Genomic DNA, 22,402 nt, shown 5'->3' with positions numbered 1-22,402 from the left:
TTTGAAAAATTATAAGACAGTGAGTTTCTGAAGTGTACAGATCTGCATATAGAATCAAATTAATATCATAGGTGTAGACATGAGAACTACCACAAAAAAATATGTTGACTGAATGTACTGCACGACTCTCACAGTAAAACACATACCATGAAGGACATTATTAAGAATCTAATAATCAAACACACACCTTTCGGTAGAGAACTCAACTGGATGCATCTGTAGCCTGCTGTCCTACTGTATTAGAAACAAACGCATTTGCATAGATACATGTGGGCAGACTTTGTTTCACTCTTGCTCTCCTATCTCCGCCAAAGAGAACAGAGACCAGCCTCTTCCGATCTTTCCCAGAGTCAGAGTTCAAGGGGGAATGGGCACTAAATCATCTCATTTAATTTTCCCCACACCTTAAAAGGTAGAGATTAGAACTCCCATTTTACAGATGAGTAAATTGAGGCAGAAAGTCATGAAGCAACCTGCCCAAGATCACATCATTACTAAGTAATGGAGCCAGGCCAAACTCAGGTCTGTCTGAATCTGAAAATAATTATTCTCTATCATAACCAATATAGAAATGTTCTTAAATATCAAAGTATTTATGTAGAAAAATCTAATGACTATAAAAGCAAATTTATCATTTTTTGCCCCAGGATAGGTCTTAAAATAGCATTCTTTTGACATTCAGCAATATGTAGTTATGAACATATAGAGAAAGAGAAAATAAATGAATGCTCACGGTGATTAGACTAGAAATCCAAAAGTCTTAAAATTATCTAAGTGTCCTGGCTCTCTTCTCCATAGGCACCAGGCAGGGATGCTTGGGGTTCTCCCAGTGAGAAATGTTCTCAGCCCCTCTTCTCTGGTCTTGCCTCACTCTTCCTTCAGAATTAATTGTCCCAGATGCCTCTGATTATGTAAGAGACACCATTTAGTTATTATGTACTTTTCCTACTTGTATATGCAGGCTTGTAATTAGCTATTTGAGTAATGATTTGTTTAACGTCCATTGCTGTCCATCAGGGCTGCCAAGAATGGCTGTTCAGAATACTCACTGCCCAAGGGTGCCCAGCTGATAAGGCACCCTGATGATACCCTGTACCTGGGACTGCATCTGCTGGGAGCAAGAGATGCCTTTTCCTAATTGGCATAAGGCACCATATGGCTCACAGTGGCTGTGTCCTGTAACGCTGCTAGGACAGGGATGGCATCTGTCTCCTCTTATACCACAGCAGACCCGGCACATAGTAGGTCCACTAAACAAGTGTTGAATAAATGACGGAATCACTAAAGAAATGAGTGAATGAATACTTTCTGAAGCACTTAGTGAGTATTGGGAGTTTTACCTAAGACATCATGACAAAGGCCGGATCGTGAAATACATGGCAGCATCTCACTTGTTTTTTATAGCTAGACCCTAATAAATGGTCAGAGGAAACGAATCCTCTGACCATAAGACCAAGAAATGGGGAGACACGGGCAGCTCTTCACTGGGCTCCCCGGCTCGAGCCAGTCAGCAAATGCCAGTCACTTTTCTTCTTTTCCAGAAGGGAATAGTTTTGAAAGAAAATAAATGGAATCTTGTGTTATTTGTAAGGTGTGGTAAATAACACCCAGGCCAAAATACTCAAACATTTGACCAAAAGGCCATATTAGTGAAGGACAAAAATATGAGCCATATTTTTTTACAAAGTTACTAATCACCGCGGGATCTGGAGTCCGTCAAGTTTCACCTAGCTTCTAGTTAGTAAATGAACCACAACAAAAGCAAGGGTTCTTCCTCCCTTCCTCCCCTTCCTTCCTTCTCTCCTTCCTTCCTTTCTTTTTGAGGAAAAATTGTAGAGATCCTCATGGCCTAGAAAACTGAGGGAGAAAATCCTATGAGAGACAACCAACTGAAACTGAATCATTTATTGGTGGAAACAAGTACAAAAAGGCTCCCAAAGAAGTTTTAACTTCTGAAAATGTCTGCTTACAAAAGAAACAAAGACTCTGGAATATCTAAGCTCTGGAGTAAAGAAGCTTGTTGGTCTCTCCTCCCAGGAGTCCCCAGTCCCAAGGTCCCACCCCAGGCTTCCAAGCAGGAAGGACCCTGTCCCACGGTGTCATCTTGGTCTTTGCAGGCATTAGCGGGGTCCCCAGCTCTGCCGGAGGGGGCAGAGAGGGGATCCAGTCACAAAGCACCTACTGTGTGCCGGCAGAGTACAAGGGGCTTCACAGCCTTTATCCTTTTCAATGCTCACAACACCTCTGGGAGGTATTTTTAAACCCTCTTCTAAAGCTGATGACAGAGAGGTTGCAAAAGACCCAGAATTCCATCACTAAAAATGAGTTATGAAACCCTATCCCCACTATATCCCTTCATCTTCTAAGAGTAAAAGAGAAGGCTGAGCAGTCAAGGGTGTGCCATGAGATTACACTGCTGATTAGCAGGAGAGCTGACCACACTACCCTAACAGCTCAGGTCTCTTTCTTGCTCTAGACAAAGGAAGGCATGGGTGTTCCGAGAACTCAGCGTCCATGGTGAATTTGGGACCCATTTTTTATAGCATAAATGTAGCTTCACTTGAGTCTTTTTTCAATTAAGCTAACAAATCAATTAGTTCAATAAATATTTGGAGGCACCTATAATGAGCCACTCGCTGTGCTAGGCCCTGGGAACACATCAGTGGTGGGGATAATCAAGGTTCCTGCTCTCATGAAGCAGAGGCAGACAAAACACAGGTAAACAACCAGGATGATGACGGACTCAACTGTGTGCTATGACAAAGAATGATGATAGGAGTTTCGGGGTATTCGGGTGGTTTTCTTAAACAAAGCCACCTTTAGGCTGAAACTCAAGAATAAGCAGGAGATAGCCACGGTAATGTCTTAGTCTGAGTTCCCTCAGTATGAGACCCTGAGATGGATTCAAGTGCAAGTAGTTTAATAGGAAGATGGTCCCAGGAAACATCAGTGGGGAAGTGAGAGGGATGGGAAGGAAGCCAGCAAAGCGTGTGACATCAAGCAAGTTACCACTGTGGGCAGCAAGGGCTCAGTTCCACTGGGGAACTCTGGGAGACAGTGTAAAACACACACCTCAGACCTGTTCCACCTAAGGGGTAAGGTAGCTGGGGTATTTATACATCATCCCCCAGTAATCATTGGCTGTAGGCTACTAGGGCAGGGGTCCCCAACCCCTGGGCCATGGACCAGTACCGGTCCACAGCCCGTTAGGAACCAGGCCGCACAGAAGGAGGTGAGCAGCAGGCGAGCGAGCCAAGCTTCATCTGTATTTACAGCCGCTCCCCATCGCTCATGTTACCGCCTGAGCTCCGCCTCCTGTCAGCGTTACGGTGAGCTGTATAATTATTTCATTATACATTACAATGTAATTAGAATAGAAATAAAGTGCACGGTAAATGTAATGTGCTTGAATCATCCTGAAACCATCCCCCCAGCCCCGGGTCCTTGGAAAAATTGTCTTCCACGAAACCGGTCCCTGGTGCCAAAGAGGTTGGGGACCACTGCTCTAGGGGACTGGGTAAGCATTCATTCCCTATGTGCCCAGTCTGTCATAAGCACAGGCAGAGAGGGTTCTGGCAACCACAGAAGCCCCCAGAGAGAGAAGCAGGTGCTGGTAGTTAGAAATTGATGTGTATTACATAGTAAGTGCTAAAGGAATATGAGTGGGTTCTGACAGCTTGAGTGTGTTCAAGCATCGGCTTGAATCGTCCAACAACTGCACACGCTTGGCTGCAGAACGATGTTTCATTTTCCTTCAGCGGACTTAACTTCTTAATTAAGTTGGCTCCAGCTAACACTCAAATGACTTTGCATTTTTCAAGTAGATGCCAACAGAGGCAAGAGAGATGGCCCCCAGGCCCAGTGGGAGGCATAAGGAGGCAAGTCTGGAATGAAATATGTGCTGTAGAGACCCTCATGGGAATAACGTATGTATGTTTATGAGTTCTACCCGAAAGGGAAAAGAAAACACACTGGTTCTAAGGATATGCACACTAGATATGAATCTGCGAAAACACAAAGAAAGGACCTGGGGTGGTTCGAACCCAAAAGATAATATTTCTATGGCAGGTGCCCCAGCTGAGCCTGAGTCCCACATCAGGACCGGAACAATTTCCAGAGAAGGGGATTGTGGAACACTGTTGTCTCATGATATCTATCTACCTACTTCCCTTCCTTCCTTCCTCCCATCTATCTATACCCCAAAAGATGTCCATTACAGAAGACATGTGGTCATTTGAATTTCTAGTTTTAGAACACGTCTAACATCCTAAACGACTTCTCAGCTTAAATTTGGAAGACTGAGTTAAAAGCCAATGGTTTGAAACAGTGATAAAAGGAACCCACACAAAACAGCTGCCTATCCAACAATTCCTTTACAATTCAAGTCCATTCTATCACCACAGGCCAAGAACAAGATCTCTGATGGGCCTAGGGGCCTCACATCCACAAGAAGTCATTACATGAAATAGGAGGAGAGAGAATGAAGAGCATAGGACATCTCATAATGATAAAAGGGTCAAGATAACAAGCATATATAACAATCATAAATGTGTAAGTGCCTATAAAAAGAGCTCCAAAACATAAGAAGCAAAACCAGCAAAACAAAAAAGAGAAACAGACAAAATCTGTAATCATAGTTGAACATTATCAAACTCTACTCTCAACTGACAGAACGAGACAAAAAGAAGGAAAGAAAGAATCAAAAATCTCTGAATCACAACATCTTAACTTAATTGACACATATAGAATGCCACACCCAACAAATTCAGAGGATGTTTTCAGGTGTGAATGAAAGATCCGCCAAGATGAAGTATATACTAGGCTCTAAAACAAATCTCCACAAATTCCTAAAGACTGAAATTTTGTACAGTATGTTTTCTAGTCACAATAAAACTAAATTAAAAATTCATAACACTGAAATAGCTGGAAAAGCCTTCAATATTTGGAAAGTAAAAAAATTCACTTCTAAATAACCCATAGATCAAAGAAGAAACCACAAGGGATGTTAGAAAATATTTTGAACATAATAACAATAAAAATACAATGTAACAAATTTTGTGGGATACAGCTAAAACAGGACGTAAGGGAAATTTATAGCTTTCAATGCTTACATTAGAAGGGAAATAAGACTTTAAAAACTATTATTTCAATTTCCAACTTAAGACTATGAGCAAATTGAACACAAACTAAAAACAAGGAAGCAGTGAAGATAAGACCCAAAGTCAACAAAGCAGTAAAGACACAAAAATAGAGAAAATAAAGACAAAAGTTGATTGTTTGAAAAGTTTAATAAAATTGATAAACCACGCATAAAGTTAATCAATAAAAAAAAGGAGAAAAAATACAAGTTACTATATCAGAAATGGAAGAGGGCCTATCACTACTGTTCTTTCTTAACAGACATCAAAAATTCAATAAAGGTGGGCTTCCCTGGTGGCGCAGTGGTTGAGAGTCCGCCTGCCGATGCAGGGGACACGGGTTCGTGCCCCGGTCCGGGAAGATCCCATATGCCGCGGAGCGGCTGGGCCCGTGAGCCATGGTCACTGAGCCTGCGCGTCCGGAGCCTGTGCTCCGCAACAGGAGAGGCCACAACAGTGAGAGGCCCGCGTACCGCAAAAAAAGAAAAAAAAAAAAAAAAAATTCAATAAAGGAATATTATGAACACTTTTATACTAACAAATTCAACAATCTAGATGCATGTACAAACTAGTTTAAAAACATAATTTATCAAAACTGACATAAGGGAGTTCCACTTCCAGAATGGCTCTGTGGACCCCACTCCCAAGCTAAACTGGAGAAAATTACTGAAAAAATAATTAAGTCTCTGCAAGTGGTCCTAAGAGCATCCAGCAAATGAAGAAACATTAATTTAAGAAGATATACTAAAACTCAGTAAGGACAGTGAGAATCTGTGGCATTTGAACCCTGATCCATTCTTCCTCCTTCCTTCCCAGCCTAGGGTGATGGAAAGTCCACTCCAGATGGGTACAGCCCAGAACACAGGGCTCCCTCTCCCTCTTCCCACAGCTTCTAGTCAAGGGCAATGTTATCTTGCTGGGAGAGACAGGCTGTTAGCACCTCCCAAGAAGACCAGAAGCCACTGTGCTCCCCTCCACCCAGTGCCCAAGTCCTAGGCATGAGCATCACTTAGAAAGAACCTGCCACTGTCCCTGTCTTCAGCCTCAGAGACAAGGTTCGGGGAGAGGCAGACCTTCAAATAGAGAGTTCTGGAGCTCTTCCCAAAGGGACTGACTTTACTGGAACTTGGTAAAGTTCAAGCCTAAGGGTACTCTCACAAACATTGTATGTAAGGTTGTGACGAAAAGCAATTAAAAGAACAGTAACTTCACTGGAGATATGAACTAAATGGTAGGCCAGCTAGTTTACCAGCAAGAACCAGGGAAAGAAGAAGGGGATGTTCATCTTGGGGGATGGACAAATCTCAAACATGACCTCAAAAACTATCCCTGAAAAGGAGCTTGAATTTAATTGGATGAGTCTGTGGAGGAATTTATGTCCCAGAGCATTGTTGAAAACAATAGAGCCGTCAATCAGTGGAACCCAGCACTGGGGTGTGGTCAGGGAAAAACACAGTCAAAGAGAACCCTACAAAAACCACTGTCATCCCAGGTGAGTGTGCACATGCCCAAAGGCATGCTCCACGTGCCTCTGAGGAGCCACGTCACACTGAGGCTTCACACAGTAGGGTAAACAGGCTTCACTAAAATAACCCAACCAGTCACTAAACAAACAAATAAGCAAACAGCAAAAACAAGCCCCAGAATGAGGAATGATCAGTACCCACAACTGCTCCAATATATTACCCAAACTACCCAATTTCCAAAAACAACAAGAACAAAATTATGAGACATGCAAAGAAACAGAAAGTCTTACCTGTACTCAGGAGGAGAAAGCTTACTGCTTGTAAGAGAAACCAAGAACACCATTCCCCACCAAGACAATGTTGCCCCCAAGAGGACAAAAATTGGTTCTTGGGGAGATGAGAAAATCTTAGCTAGTACAATTGTTTGTAGTCCTCCAGAGGGCTACCGTACATAAACAAATATACAATCTACCTGTGGAATTACTATTTCATGGTAGAGAAGAGAAACTGGGCGGGGGGCGGGGGGAAGCCTATAAAATGAGGAAGGGTGATAATGAATAAAAGATTGAGGAACATCATCCTACAAAGAGGTCTGATTCTTCTTAAAGCAGTCATTGCCTCCAAGGGCTGGGCATGCCCAAAGCAGGTCTTTCCAGCGTTCAGGGGAGTCTTCATTTGAACGATGAAAGAGCTGCAAAATAAGTGCAGTTGCTTCCCAGAACCTCGGAAACCGTCTTGGAAGTTTGAGATAAAGGACAATACAAAATTAGGAAGAAAGCCAGGAGAGGCTCTTGCCAAGTCTGATGCATCCCTTGACATGATGGTGAATCTGGAAGCTTTCACTTCTCAGTTAGAAGACAAACCACACCAATGGAACTGACCTCAGACAAATGACCAGCAATTTGTGCTGGTTGAACCAATGACTCAAAGCAGCCCATGCCATTTTATACCATTTTTTTAAAGAAGAAGCAGCTTCCCATCTACCAGCAAAAACCCTGTATAGCAATTTCATTTCATTAAAAGATGCAAAACAAACAAATCCTGCAATGTCTTCTGCTCTCCTATTTCCTGTTTCTTTACGCAAAAGCCTGCCTAACCTCTCCAAAAACCAGCTGGTTTATAATATTAAATATTCATGCTTGATGGAATTAAACCTGGCTGCTTAGCGTAGATGATATCTTATGATAATTTCTCAATCCAGAGTTACAACCCATTTAGATTTGTTCCACAAAAGCAAACTCCCAGACACTCAGCCTACAAAGACCCTTTGGTGTATGCACTCCACTCTCAAGGACTCCGTCATCAAAGTAACGCTGAGGTTGCATGAGAATCTTCTAACATATGGTGCCCCTGCAACTATTAGGTATTAGGGCATCATGATGGTATTTCTGAATTTAAAATGATAGGGGAAGGAAGGAACAATAGCGTGATGACTAATTTTATGTGTCAACTTGGCTAGGTCACAGTGCCCAGATGTTTGGTCAAACACCGGTCTGGAAGTTACTTTGAAGATATTTTTTAGCTATGATGAGCGTTTACAATCCGTTGACTTTAAGTAAAGGAGCTCACCCTCCATGATGTAGGTGGGTCTCATCCAATCATTTAAAGGCCTTAGGAACAAAGACTGAGGTTTCCCAAGTGAGAAATTCTACCTCAAGGCTACAACAGAGAAATCCTACCCAAATTTCCAGTCGGCCGGCCTGCCTTACAAATTTCAGACGCGCCAGCCCTCACAATCTTGTGAGCCAGTTCCTTAAAATGATTATTCCTCTCCCTCTCTCTCTATACATATACCCTATTGGTTCTGTTTCTCTGGAGAACCCTGACTAATGCAAATAGGGAAACAAATTCTATCTTAAATGGAGCTAGAAGCACCTCAACTGCACCCCACAATACATGAGGATGGGAAGCAGCTGGCAGAGTGGGGGAAAGGCGCACCTCCACGCCTGCGGACAGTGGCGCTGATGAGAAGCGCTAATCCACCAGGCAGGGCCCTGCAAAGCTCTGAACCGGTACCGCAGGAGGCAGGGGTGAGACGTGGGCTGGACAGCAAAGTAGATGGAAAGTCCCCAGAGAGCGGTTAAACCCTCCAGGTCCCCACTCTATCCTCAAACCAGGAAACTGTCACCTCCCCAACCTTTGAAGGAGGTAGAAGATTTAACCATTCAAGGCTCTGGGCTCGGAAAAAGCAGGCAAGTAGAAAACAGGGCTGAACAATCAGACCGAAAACAGGGGCCTGAGGGAATGTCTGCAAGGTGACCTGTGAGAAACCAAGTCCTGGGCTTGGCTTCCAGAATGCCAGGTTCATGTACACCTGGCCAGAGACAGGGAAGGGGCATGCCTCCTCCAGGGAATGGAACGGCCTTTAAGTAAAGGCCAGATGCTAACACTCAGGGTCAACCAGTTCACTCCCCACCCACCCTTCAGTGAAGTCCACTTAATGGGCTCTGTCCAGTTAGCTTCAGTGCTCCCACGTTAAATAAGAACATCCAGCCAAAGCAGATATTTAAGGAAAGCGAGATGCCAAAGAACATGCAGATGAAGAGAAGGTGAGAGCAGATGGTACCTGCAGACAAAGAAGAAAGACACTGTACTTATGACAAAAGAACCTGACGTTATATTTTTTTAAATCAGAGTTCAGGAAAGAGCTTTTGGGAATTAAGAATATAAAAATCATAATAAATTCAATAGAAGGGCTGGTAAATAAAATTTTTTAAATCTCCTAGAGAGATGAACAAAAAGACAAAGACAATAGGAAATAAAATTAAAAGATGAAATCAACTCAGGAGATTCAGTATCTGCCTAATACAGGATCCAGAGAAAAGAAATAGGGAATATAGAGGGAGGTACACAAAGTTACAAAATAAAAGGACCCATTGAGAGACCAGAACAGTAAATACAAAGAAAAAAGTCCCAGGAAGGCACATCATTGTGAAACTTCAGATGACCAGAGCTAAAGGCTCCTAAGAGGTTCCAGAGAGAGAAAGAGAAAAGCAAAATGAAAGCAGGGAATGTCATTGGGTCTCTCTGAAGCACACGGTAAACTAGAATCCCGCACAGAACTGATTTTCAACCTAGAATTCTACACTCAGCTAGAAAATAGAATAAAGACTTCAAACATAAATGACCCAAAACACCTAGCTCATGCGTACTCTCCTGGGAAATGACAGGAGAAAGAGCTTGTCCTGCAGAGGCTTTCCCTGTTCCCCAACTGGAATTCCCAGCTCCCCAATCCCAGAGCACCTTGTATTTGCCCTGGCCCCAAACAGCACATGGCCACGTCTGAGCATCCTGTACCCTCCCCAAGTGCAAGCCTGTACCTATAAAACACTAAGCACTCAAGAAGAACCTGTTAAATCACCATGGGCCAGATACGCCTTGAAATTGTGTCTGTCATTTAAAGAATGCATCCCACAAGCACTGATTAGCCCATAAATGCCCACTTCTTATACGATAATGGACTTGTTTTAAAATGAAACATCTACGTGCACAGTTCAAGAGCACTGGTCTTGCTTTAGTAAAGCCTTTTTCTTAGACGTTAGTTTATTAGAGCAGTTTTAGGTTCACAGCAAATTTTAAAAGGTACAGAGACCTCCCATAGACTCCCAGCCCCTATACATACAACGCCTCCCTCATTAGCAACATCCTCCAGCAGCTCTTGCAATGGATGAACCTACACTGACACGTCATAATCACCTAACGTCCACGGTTTATATTAGGCTTCGGTCTCGGTGTTGTACATTCTATGCGTTTCAACAAATGTATCCTGGCAGGCATCCACCATTACAGTGTCAGACAGAGTAGTTTCACTGCCCTAAAAATCCTCTGTGTTCTGCCTATTCGTCCCTCCCCCACTGGGACCCCTGTGGTAATGCTTTTTAATACTATTTGTGTGGAGTATGGGCAACATGTTTGCAGTTCTGTGGGCCAGGTCTCTCTGCAGCTACTCAACTCTGCCATTGTAAAGTAAATGCCTCCATAAACAACACGTAAATGATGGGCATCTCTGTGCACCAGTAACACTTTTATTCACCAAACAGGCAGCCCACATGCTGTCATCTGCCGACACCTGGACACAGTATCACTTTATTCATTCCCACCATTTTATAGAAAAGAAGTTTCTTAATAGCTTGACTTGGCAATAATAAGGTTTTTTTGGTTTTGTTTTTGTTTTCAATTTTTCTCTCTGAAATCTATCCTCTTTCTGGAAGTTGAAACAACACCCAATCAAAAGCTGAGATGGTATGCTGAAAGACCATCCCCTTTTCAGAACATCCCTGCTCTGAAGCCACATTGCCCTTCTCCACGTTAAACCCCAAGCTTCTCAAAACTCTGAAGGAAATCACTCGCTCTTTGAAACTGATCTCTGCGTTCCCAGCAAGCGTGGCTTAGGCTGCCTCACAGAGCAAGTCCCATAGCGTGGCTACCCCAGGGACGTGCCATTTGCTGAAAGTCTGGTACGTGAGCCCTTCAGGGCAGTGCCGTTGGACTGCTTACGGTAAACTGAGAACAAGATCTTTTGTTTCCAAAAGTAATCAACGTTTGTTCTTGCGTTCAAAGAAAACCAACTGTTCTGCAGAACAACATGTGGACCTCAACGACCCTCCAGTCACCAATTACCCGTGAACAGAACAGAAGCAAACCCACGTTTACCTAGAATGGGGAGTTCGTCTCCGGAGATCCCTTGGTCTAGAGCCCCTGTGTCCACTCCCCCAAATGCAACCCACGAAGTTGATTTTACTGAAGGGAGAAAGAGTGTGCACACAAAATGCGAGTCCACTGAGGTCACCCCCTCTGAGGCCTGCCACCTCTTCGAGGAGCAAAGAGTCACACCAACCACTAGGCTTCCTATCAGCTACAATAAGAGATCCAGAAAACAGCGCTGGTGGTTTTTCTAAGTGGACACGGCAGCTCCCTGCAAGGCAACCTCTGACCTGTCATAAAAGAGCAAGAGAGCAGATGAAAATACTCACCAAAGCCTAGAGACTGGGGAGGATTCTGTGTCTGGCAAGTAGTAAAAATCTGTAACATTATAAGTACATCTTAAGCAAAAGATAGTAATAGCCTCTGTCAAAACACTTGTCCAGCACAGATGGGACATCAGCCTCGCATTCGACAAGGCAGCTGGTGGGCAGACTTGTCAGGAAACGCATCTGACAGGGAGGGTGCGCCTCTGAAAGAAACACTTTTGTGGGGCCTGCCCTCTACTCTTTGTGGTCCAGCAGTCTTCTAGCTTGAGTTCTTCACATAAGACCTATTTCCTTCCCAAGTTCAAATGCAACAGTAGCTACGAAATTGTGCTGCAGTCCTCAGTTAACAGTTTGAAAGCCAGGATTAAGGTTTTCCCACAGGGTTTCACGTCTTACTGCTTATAATTTTTGAAGCCCCTTGAAGCTCAGCACCGAGTCTTTGGGAGAACAGAACATGCCTTAAAACCACAGAGAACTTGAGTGACCCCACAAGGATACAGATGGAGACCAGACAGAAGCGGACCCCAGGTGAATACCACCCCAGGTACCTCTAAACAATGCCAGCACAGGAATCCCTGACAGTAAGGAGATAGGAAATCAATACTGCAGACATTCCTCCAGCTGGTACCTACACTGCCTCTGAAACAGACTCACTTAAAACAAAACATGACTTCAGAGGGGAAGAACAAACTCGGACAGGAAGTGAATCCAAATGGATGCGTGACCTTAAACAATGGGAGTGACTGGAGCACCCTACACCGTCATGCAGGCTGTGCCCCTGGCAACACTAACCTCAGAGGGCATTTTAGGAAGCATGCCCAGGAGTGTGCTTTCCCTCAGTCTCCCCCATGACTCCAAAGCCAAACCCTCTTCATGAACCAGTGTGTTCAATCTAAGTCTCCTTTTTCTTTTCTCAGGGCTGCTGTGACAAATGACCACAAACCTGGTGGCTGAAAATGAAAGAAATTTCTTCCCTCACAGTTCTGGAAGCCGGAAGTCTAAAATCAAGGTGTTGGCTGGGCCACGGTCCCTGTGAAGGCTCCAGGGGAGGCTCCTTCCCTGCCTCTTCCAGCTTCTGGTGGCTCCAGGTGCTCCCTGGCTTGTGGCTGCGTCACTGCAATCACTGCCTCTGCCTTCACGTGGCCTTCTTCCTTGCATCTCTAAGTCTCAGTGTTCTTCTGCCTTTCTCTTATAGGGACATCTGTCATTGGACTTAGGGCCCACCCTAAAGCCAGGATGATCTCATCTCGAGATCCTTAACTTAATTACATCTGCAAAGACTTTTTTCCAAATAAGGTCACATTCACAGGTCCTGTGGGCTAGGACTTGGACATATCTTTTTGGGGGGCCATTATTCAACCCACTAAAGTCTCCAGTAAACTAGAGGAGAAAATGAGTTATTTATTTAAATGCACGTGGGCTGTGAACACCCTGTTGTATTTAATCACCTAAAGCCCAAGACACTATCGTGTTAGAGGCTGGCATGAAGGTCGGCTAAGTGTCCTTGAACAAGTTGCTGAGTCCGTCTAAGCTTCACTGTCCCTGTACATAAAGTGGGGACAACCGGACCTGGCAGGGCTGTGGCACAGGTTGATGGAGATCCACTTAGAGGGGCGGGCACCTCTATATTGTTGACAGGCCCTAATCTCTAATGACTCTGGGCAAAATGCTCAACAACCACCCTGCAGGGAAGGCCGTCCAGTTATTCCCTGATCCAGCCACTATCAGGTGTGTATCGGGTACTTAGAAAACAGAGAAAAGATTAAGGTAACAGGCTCGCCAAAGCTAAACAACGATCAGACCTGTGGGGAATCAAGGACTCTGGGTCAGGAGAGCAGGTTGTCCTCTCCCAGGTGGTCACCTGTGGGCCTGGTTCCTCTCCAATGATCCCAGAACCACCAACCTAAATATAAAGCCTGCACTGCCCGTGGACTCCCCAGGACACGCGCTGTGTCTCACTTATCTTTGTGTCCCCAGCACCTATCACAGTCAGTGCCCGGCACCTAAGTCACTCAGTAAACACTGATGGAACGAATGAAGACACAAACCAGAACACTCTGGGAACCTCAGCCCTGAGACTAAACAATGCATGGATGACTGGGGTTTATTTGAAGCATGATACCAAGTACCTGACAGACACTGAATGGACTAAACAAGATAATGCACCTTTTTAACATCTGGGCCCGGCAGACGCCCCAGCAATGTCAGTGATGCCCATCTCTTATTTTAACCCTCACTCCAACCAATAGCGGAGGCCTTATTCCCACTTTACACAGCAGGAACTGAGGCACAGAGAGGTTAAGTCACAGAGCTAGGACCTGGCGGAGTCAGGATTTGTCACACTTTAAAGAGCTGTATGCTTTGCACTACACCACCCTGTACCTGATTCATGTTATTCTTTGCTTAAGGCTGGTCCCAGCTCACATATCCATAATCAGACTATATATTAGGGAGGGTGTATGTTCATTTATATATATATATACACACATACATACTATATGTTGGTACACACACACACATACACTACCTTCATTGAAGGAGTAAACTAGAGAGAATACTGAGCTGAAAGGCATAAGGTCCCAGGGAACATGGTTAATTCCCTCGCACTGTCAAGTTCTGATTGGTACTGCCAAAGGGTAAAGTGTCACAGGTTACACTCCGCCAAGTTCACAAAAGCAACATATACAATGTTTTGTAAACTCCAGAGCCTTGTCCTCAGGCTCATTATTTCCTATTAAATATCTTGTTTCTAAGCCAACCAGTGAAGAAAAGTGAACGGTGCTCGACCTTCGTGTATCAACTCTTTTCTCTCAACTCCCGAAGAAAGTGATGAGGAGACATGACCCAGGAATTAGTGGCCCAGCCACTGAACTTACAGGAGGAATGGATGCTGGGGAAGCTTTTGCGGCCCTCGGACACCAGATCGGGGTCACCTGTGCAGTGCATTTCCGAGTTCATCACTCCATCTGGAAAGCAGCGGTAAAAGAAATCGGGGCGAGGTCTACAAAAGACACCATGGACATTTTCAATATAAAACGCTGCCATCACAAACAAACCCCAAGCTAACCCCGCTGTCCCCTGCTGTCCTAGCTCCTCCTGCTGCCATCAACAGCGCAGCCCGCCCCGCCCCGAAGACACTATGGGCTTAGGCAAAGCTCAGGCTTTGGGGTCAGAGAGATCTGGGCTGGAACTCCCACTCTGCCACTTACTAGTTTTATGACCTTGGGAAGGTCATGTAGCCATCCCCCACCCCAGCCTCAGTTTCCACATCTGTAAAAAAAGGGAGATCAATACCTACCCAAAGGTGAGGTCCTGCAGGTCAAGTGAGGTGACTTCCAGGAGCCACCTAAGCCCAGGGCCGGCGGAGTAGAGGGTAGTTCCTGCCTCCACCTATGGGTCCGCTACTCGGAGGCTGCTTCCAGGACCCAAGCCTCCAGGCTCCTCATGGCCCTGTAGCTTGAATTTGGATGGCCAACTGCCTGCCCTTCCTTAAATAGCAGTCTCACTTAAGCTCACTGAGAGGACCTGGAAGCCCAGCTCCAAGATGCAGAGCACACGGTCGCCAGGTCGGCACCTGGTCCAGGTTGCGGGGGAGGCTCTACAGGGAGGCGGTTCAAGCCGGCCCCAAGGCCGAGCCTCCTGCCACAATCACGGATAACGTGTACTGAGTACGTACTGCATACCAGACCCAGCACTAAGCACCGCCCATGGGTGCATGTTTTTTTAAATTTTATTTCCTTTTAAAATTTTTATTGGAGTATAGTTGCTTTGTAATGTTGTGTTAGTGTCTGCTGTACAGTAAAGTGAATCAGTTACATGTATACATAGATTCCCCTCTTTTACATTTCCTTCCCAGTGAGGTCACCACAGAGCACTGAGTAGAGCCCCCTGTGCTAAACGGTAGGTTCTCATTAGTTATCTATTTTATACATAGCGGTGTATATAAGCCAACCCCCACCTCCCAATTCGTCCCACCCCTCTTTTCCCCTTGGTAACCGAAAGTTTGCTCTCTACATCTGTGACTCTATGTGTCATACGATTCTTATGACAACCCTGGGTCAGGCCCTCGGACCTCCTTCATTTCACAGGTGCGAAAATGAAGGCTCAGAAAGATTACACTACTGCCCAAGGTCACACACAACCAGTAAGTGGCAAAGACAAGCTCTGAACCCCAGCAATTGGATTCTTGTGCCTACACAGCTCACCCCACGCTTGTCCACCTCACTCAAGTGTGGACTCTCACACAGATGTGTGATGGTGAATTACTTCACATTAATTCAACTAACCTTTGCCGAATGCCTGCCGTGGACAAGGTCTTGCTAGCACTGTAAACACAATCCCCCTTTTCTGTACGTACTGGGTTACAGTTCACACAGACTGACTCACTGGTCCTCCAGCTCTGGGATCTGGGCCCAATAACAATCTATCGATATCTGTAACATACCAATTATCAGTAATCTACCAGAACTGCTGGATTACTGTCTCTCCCCTATGTGGCTAGTGTTCCTCCAAGTGTGGCTATTCACCTACTGAACCAGAACCTCAGAGCGGACACGGCCTGGGAATCGGCGTTTTATCAGGCCCCACAGCAACTCTAAGCCTGGAAAGTAGCAAGGACACTGCAGCCCCAAGCCACGCACTGCGCAATCTGTATCCCTCTTCTGCCCCCGTGATGCCTGGCCAGCACCACGCACCAAGTATTTACATGATCACTGATACTGAGCTTCCAAGAGGGGAACCAACCTGTCCAGGGCCAATAGCTAGGCAGGGCCAAGGTCAGGTCCTGAATTCGGGTCTTTTGATGGTTCGTCTCTACAGAGATTAGCTCACTGCCAGAGCGGCTGAGGGAGGAGGCAAGATAAATGGAGAAGAGAAATCACTTCCCAGGGGAGTAAGAGAAATGGGCCATGAGCCAAAGCTCAAACGCCAATCCAGATTTCTTATTCCAAAGAGAACGATAAAGAAGAAAGCTTATTTAGTTTTTGGAGGCCCAAACTGGCAAGTGAGTGGGTGTCTGGTGAGGCCCTGGAACATCAGTGGATGGACCAGAGATGCCAGCAGTGGGCTTTGGTCCACAAGAAAGTATAGTCAGTGGATACCGCTTTACTATTGATGCCCTCTTTCTGAAATACTGAGTTCGTAATTCAAAGGAGAGGAAAGATCTGTGCTGAGGACAGAAATCTCAGAAGGACAATAACTTAAGGGAAAACCAGAAGAGCTCAAATTTGTCCCATCCAGTGTCCTGCGGCCAAGGCTCCTACATAGAAAACCCTGAGAATCAGTCACTATTTGTTTCTTTTTTGGAACTTACCTTCCCACTATTAATTTAATAGTGTTTGTGCAGACTCCATTCAAAGCAAGAGCCAAGGACACGGCTACAAAACAAAACCAACAGACAGAAAAATAACCAGCGGGCTTGCAAATCAAAACCATCATCGTCATCGTTATCATCATCGTCACCATCACCTCTGTTCCATCATACTACTGTTTAATTTATGACCACAGAAATATGAGCGAATACTCTAAAAAAGGGAGGCAAGTTTGAGCAGCTAAAGGAAAATGTAATTAGAACAGGACTTTGGAGAGTGACTCATAAAATTCCAAGCCCCTGTGACATGAAATTGATCTCTCCTCCTTGAATGAAATTTTCAATATCACTGAGAAGCCCATCTATCATGTTCTGGCCTGATAGGAACAGATTTAACAGGACAGCATGTAGAATCCCTTTTACTGGTAGCAAGAAACATAACTTTTTTATTTCCTTCTGGCAATCTTCTCAGACACAATTCTAATCAGAGCAGCTGCTGGAATCCTACTGCAAGTAGGACGTGCCCACTCAGCCATCACCTCCTTGTTGACCCGCGTCTCCTGCTGACGGCTCTCCACTTGTTATCAAACAAATCACCGTTTCCGAGAAGGTGAAGTGTCCCCAAAACCTCGTTCGCTTTTGAAAAGATTTGCCCAGGTGGTGCTTCCTGCCACCTAAAACAGTAGGCATTTCTGGATTACATCCTTTAAAAATAGGCAGCACAGGGACTTTCTCCCAGCAGCTTGGAAGGACTTTGCTGGATGAAGCACAGATCTGGACGAGTCCAAAGCATGCAGATGAAATGAGTCATGGAGCTTTCCCTGCAAGGACCCTGCACCTCTCTCCTGTGTTTATCAAGACTGCACAAAAGGCAAGTGAATGCGATGGAAGGCCAAATGCTTTGCATAAGCAATAAAAACCTATTGATGCCCCGTTCCATTGCTTTGTTGAATAATAAAGCATATGAGTTACGATTTCCCTTTGGCAAGTATTAACTGTTCAATACTAGCTGAGATTTACGTAAGAAAATAGCAGCGGAGGGCCATTTTCGGAAAGGAGCTGCCTGGAGCAATTCATGGTCATCAAGGGAGACAAATGTGTTATTCTACAAACGGAAAGTACTGTGAACCGTCAACAGTCACCAAGGGCACAGGCCACTGAGGTGGAGACAGAACCCACCTGCTTTTAACAAGTCATGGGAAGCAAAGAGAACGGGAGGGACCAGTTCAAATGAACACCTTTGTCAAAGGGAAACTAATCCCCTAAGTGCGGGATGGGCAGCAGTGCCATATCTGACTGTGGCAGCAAAGGAGGGATTGGCCACCGGGGTGGAGAGCAGAGCATGAGTCAGCAGCGCGGCACCACCTTTAAAATACCGAGCATGCAACTGGGGTACATAAACTGGAAGCAATAGTGGGGGGACATGGAGAGATGATTACATTCTGCATGCACAGACCCTTCCTTCCTAAAACGCTGGCTTCCCTTCTTTCTCACAAGCTCACAGCACTGCTGAGAGGTCTCCTTTGCAGAGAGGAGGGAAAATTCCCTGGGCCATCTTCACGGCAGAATTCTCCCACAGATACGACAATTAACAGGCTGTGAAATAGCCCTGAGATGACAGGGGCTTTTCTTCTCAGGGCTAGTCCAGCGGGCTCACTGTTGTGTTTTCCCAGAGGAGCCAGACTCCCTCGTATCCTGGTCCTAGCATGGCCTCTGCACAGAGAAGGTCTCTGGGAACAAGCATCACTAGCTGATCTCCCAATGCCCTTGGGGAACTTCAGAGACTGCTACATCAGTCCAGAAACACCATACGCGTCCTCAACCTCTGCACCGGCTGGATTTACTGGAGCACAGAGCAGTTCTCTGCAAAGCTTCAAGTAGCTGAGCTAGAAAATGTGTGGATGTGATATAAGCACCAACAGCTGGCAGCTTCACTCTCTGATCCAAAAGCCTGAAGGCGACAGAAGAGAGTGGGGATCTGCAACGACAGTACTTAGGGTGGGAGTCATTGCAGCCTTCCGGAAGTGAAATGAACTGATTATTATGTTCATCTGAATAGCACAACCCCCAGGGGGACCAAGATAGGGGACCTCTCACTGATACCAGAGGGAAGGCTGGGCTGAGATTAGATGTGTGACAGGCTGGCCAAGCGGGAAATGAATGGCGCCAATCATGGGGGCGGGGGGGTGGCTTGTTGATTAACAATAACCCAGCGGGCCTGGTTCCTAAGGGCTGTGTTTACAGCATCCCACAGCACTGCGGGCTTGAGAGAAGAGTCAGAAAGACAAGCCAGACTGTGTCTGATAAAGAAATTCAAAGCAGTGTGTCATGTGAGCTGGCCTGCAAGTGGCCTATATGGAGGGCACTCCTGCTTAAAGGCACCCCAGAGGATTAAGAGGGGCTTTTGTTGTTGTTACTTTTGTTGTTGGGAATTCAGCACCACAGTCCTTCCAAAACAGGGTTCTCCAATTTACAGACCTGGCTGTTCCGCAGCCAGATCCCTTAGAGCCCGATGCTGGGTGGGGCAGGCCTCGCTTGTCCAAGAGCAGATGCACAAGGGGGGCTGCTGTGGACAGGCGGATCAGGGGAGCTCTGGGGGTTCGGGTCTGCTGAAGATGCCTGGGTAAAGAAGGGACCTCAGCACTAAACCACCCTCACTGAGAAAGTCCTGCATCCCAGGTAACGGTGGAAAAGCTACACCTAGTTTTCTGTCCTTGGTTTTTAAAGATCACTCTCCCCACCCCCTACTTCCAAGGCTTCCTAAAAGCAGCAATTTAAAACAAACTGTGTACAATGGGAGGTTCTTCATCATTTTTACAAGGCAGGCTCTCATTTATCTAGGCAAACAGAGCATCCAATAACTCCGCCTTCTCTGTTAACATATAGGAGGCCGGGTATGGGGTGCAATTTTGAGATGTCATCCTAAGGGAGATTTAGCGGAGAATGAAAGGTCTAGGGAAAGTAACTGTAAGCTACTCACTGCCATAACAACAGCCCAGCTCCAAGAGCGGGCAGTAAATTATAACCATAACCATGAAAGACAGTTCCTACCCACAGTCACATATCTCGGGACTCCGCGTCAAGGGAGCGACTAGAATAACAAGTGAAGCAGAGGGATTTCCAGGTCAACTGAGAGGGCTCCTAAAGGGACATTTGGGGGACCACAGTGATATCTGTCCAGATGCTCGAGCCCCATGTGGGAGGGCACCTACGCCCTTCCTGGAAAACCTGACCTTTCCACCACCTCAGCTGAGGAGACAGAGACCATGTGACGACCAAAGCATCAACCCGCACTTAAGCAGCCGGGGGTACACACCTGACTTCAGGGAAGGCATCCACAGGCTGGCCAGAGACTCGGGACTTTTGTGTCCAGGCTTTTTGAGACATGAGTCGAGCCAGAGTCTCCACCTGGGAAGTCTAGACCACGAGATGCAGTGAAACTTCGAGGTGGCACTGGAGCTGAACGGTCATACAGGGGTGGGCCAGGGGCACCCACCACTGCGAGCCCAAACCTCACACAGACCAAAGGTGCAGGCAGCAGAAACGACGTCCAGACAGGAGACTGAGGCAGGGAGTGAGAGGAGAGGAAGGGCACATTGCAGAGAGGAGGGGCCGTGAGGTGGCAGGGGCGCCTCCACCCCTCGTGGCCTGGATACCAATTCCGTCCCCACGAGGCTCCTCTGTCCTTCTGCTCCCTATTCCTGGATGTCTGTGAGATTGCTTGTTATAGCCCTGTAAGCAAACCTCTAACTTATTTGATGTAATTTCAGGGGAATTCTGTTCTTTTCAACTAGACAGAGCCTAACCAAAGCCTGATTATGTAAGAATGTTCCCTGTCCCTTTACTGCTCTGCATTCCCTAGATCTCACCCTCACCCTCCTTCCCTTACAAAGAACAAGGGAGACCATGTTTCGCTACATTTTCATTTCCTCAAAGCTCAGTAATTAACAAATATAACCTTTACTTAAGAATCTCATATTTCCAGATTTACTACCTAACTGAATGGTGAGCCTATACAACACACCAACAAACACAATGTGTGTGACGGATGGCTTGGGTAAATTTAACGTGTCATGTCAAAAAATAAACCTAATTCAGTTTTCCCAACCATCAAAAAGCTAAAAACCTGGCCTCCAGGTGGTTTATTTTGGTTGCTAAACAAGCCAAATAGTTTTGTTTTCTCTTAATGCTGTCATTTACTCAGTCTTTTGATTAAGATGCAGATCAGAAAAAACATGGGTTTAACCCTACAAATGTCAGACTCATGTCACATGCAGATATGGCTCAGCCTGGGGAGAACTGATAGCAATGGTGTTATAATCAATGGCAAAGATTGGAGCATTCTTTACATAATAACAGTTGATTAACTGCCCAAATGTCCCCAAACTGAAGAAGAGTTATGGAGTTTGTTTCCAGTTTATATTATATTTTACATCTGCTTTTGCACATTTTTGCCTCTAGCCAATGGTGATTGGTCAAGGAGTCTGTGGTTGATTTTTGAATTGCCCTTAAATATGGGCCTATTAGCCACAAATGTGGGGTTGGACAGTCAGTGGTGACAAAGTTTCAGATTCACTTTCCCTTACAGCCAAGAGCTGCCCTTCTGGTGTGCCGGGGAAGCACAGAGCTCTGATGGGGAGTCTGACACTCACTTTCAGCACAAGGGACAGCGGCAATGGGCTGACCCTGAAGACAGGGTACTTAAACCACCCGTGCACTGGTTCTTCTTAGGGGTAAAAGTTTACCTTGTCTTGTGTTTCCAAACTTAATTTGATGAAGAGAAAAATCAGCTGGGTGCAACTGAGACTTTCAAAATCTAGCGACCTAAATAATTAAGTTCAGCCCCATCCCTTAAAGCAGGAACTGTGAATACTCTACCTAGGAAGGCTTCCTTAATTTCAGTCTTGTCTGTTCGCCGGATAATTTTCACCACACAAATAACAGCCAGGGGTGTGAGGAAAGAAATTGCCTGGAAGAAATAACAAAGAATCCCTTATGAGGACAGCAGTTTGCTATCAGAGGGCTGATTGATAACTAGTTCCAGTTAGCTTCGTTTAGACTCACTAGTTGAATGATCTTACTGAACTCCTGACCTCAAACGAAGAAGGATTTATATCTATACTTAGAGACTCCACAGACCTGAAAAATCAGAGGTCTGATTATGGGTTATAACTGATTTGTAATTGCTGGGAGCCACGTTTTAAGTGGTGGCTTTTTTTTTTTTCGGTACGTGGGCCTCTCACTGTTGTGGCCTCTCCCGTTGCGGAGCACAGGCTCCGGACGCGCAGGCTCAGCGGCCATGGCTCACGGGCCCAGCCGCTCCGCAGCATGCGGGATCCTCCCGGACCGGGGCACGAACCCGTGTCCCCTGCATCGGCAGGCGGACTCTCAACCACTGCACCACCAGGGAAGCCCCAAGTGGTGGCTTTTTAAACAGAAAAGACCAATCCATAAGTATACTGATTCATCTTTGCCAGTAACCCTCCTCCCGTCCTCCCCTGCAGAGGCGCGGAAGAACGC

General features: G+C 45.8%; 1 protein-coding gene across 4 annotated transcripts in view; it reads right to left on the bottom strand.

Annotated features, from left to right (window-relative positions):
- The window catches only part of PLPP4 (phospholipid phosphatase 4), a 118,675-nt gene that overhangs the window by 43,606 nt on the left and 52,667 nt on the right, over positions 1-22,402 (bottom strand). The window contains exons 3-5 of one of the 4 annotated variants that reach the window (XM_004265763.4): positions 21,761-21,851; positions 16,886-16,949; positions 14,451-14,575 (exon numbers count right to left, since the gene is read on the bottom strand). The exons of 1 other annotated variant lie outside the window; for it this stretch is intronic. In XM_004265763.4, the coding sequence (XP_004265811.1) occupies positions 14,451-14,575; positions 16,886-16,949; positions 21,761-21,851 (280 nt within the window). Of the gene's footprint in view, positions 1-14,450; positions 14,576-16,317; positions 16,822-16,885; positions 16,950-21,760; positions 21,852-22,402 lie in introns of those variants that run through there. 2 more of the 4 variants (XM_049697469.1, XM_049697470.1) reach the window with 2 other exon arrangements.

This window comes from Orcinus orca, chromosome 14 (genome assembly GCF_937001465.1).
Source record: "Orcinus orca chromosome 14, mOrcOrc1.1, whole genome shotgun sequence".
NCBI classification, from domain to species: Eukaryota; Metazoa; Chordata; class Mammalia; order Artiodactyla; family Delphinidae; genus Orcinus; species Orcinus orca.
This window is presented reverse-complemented; position numbering and strand designations above follow the sequence as displayed.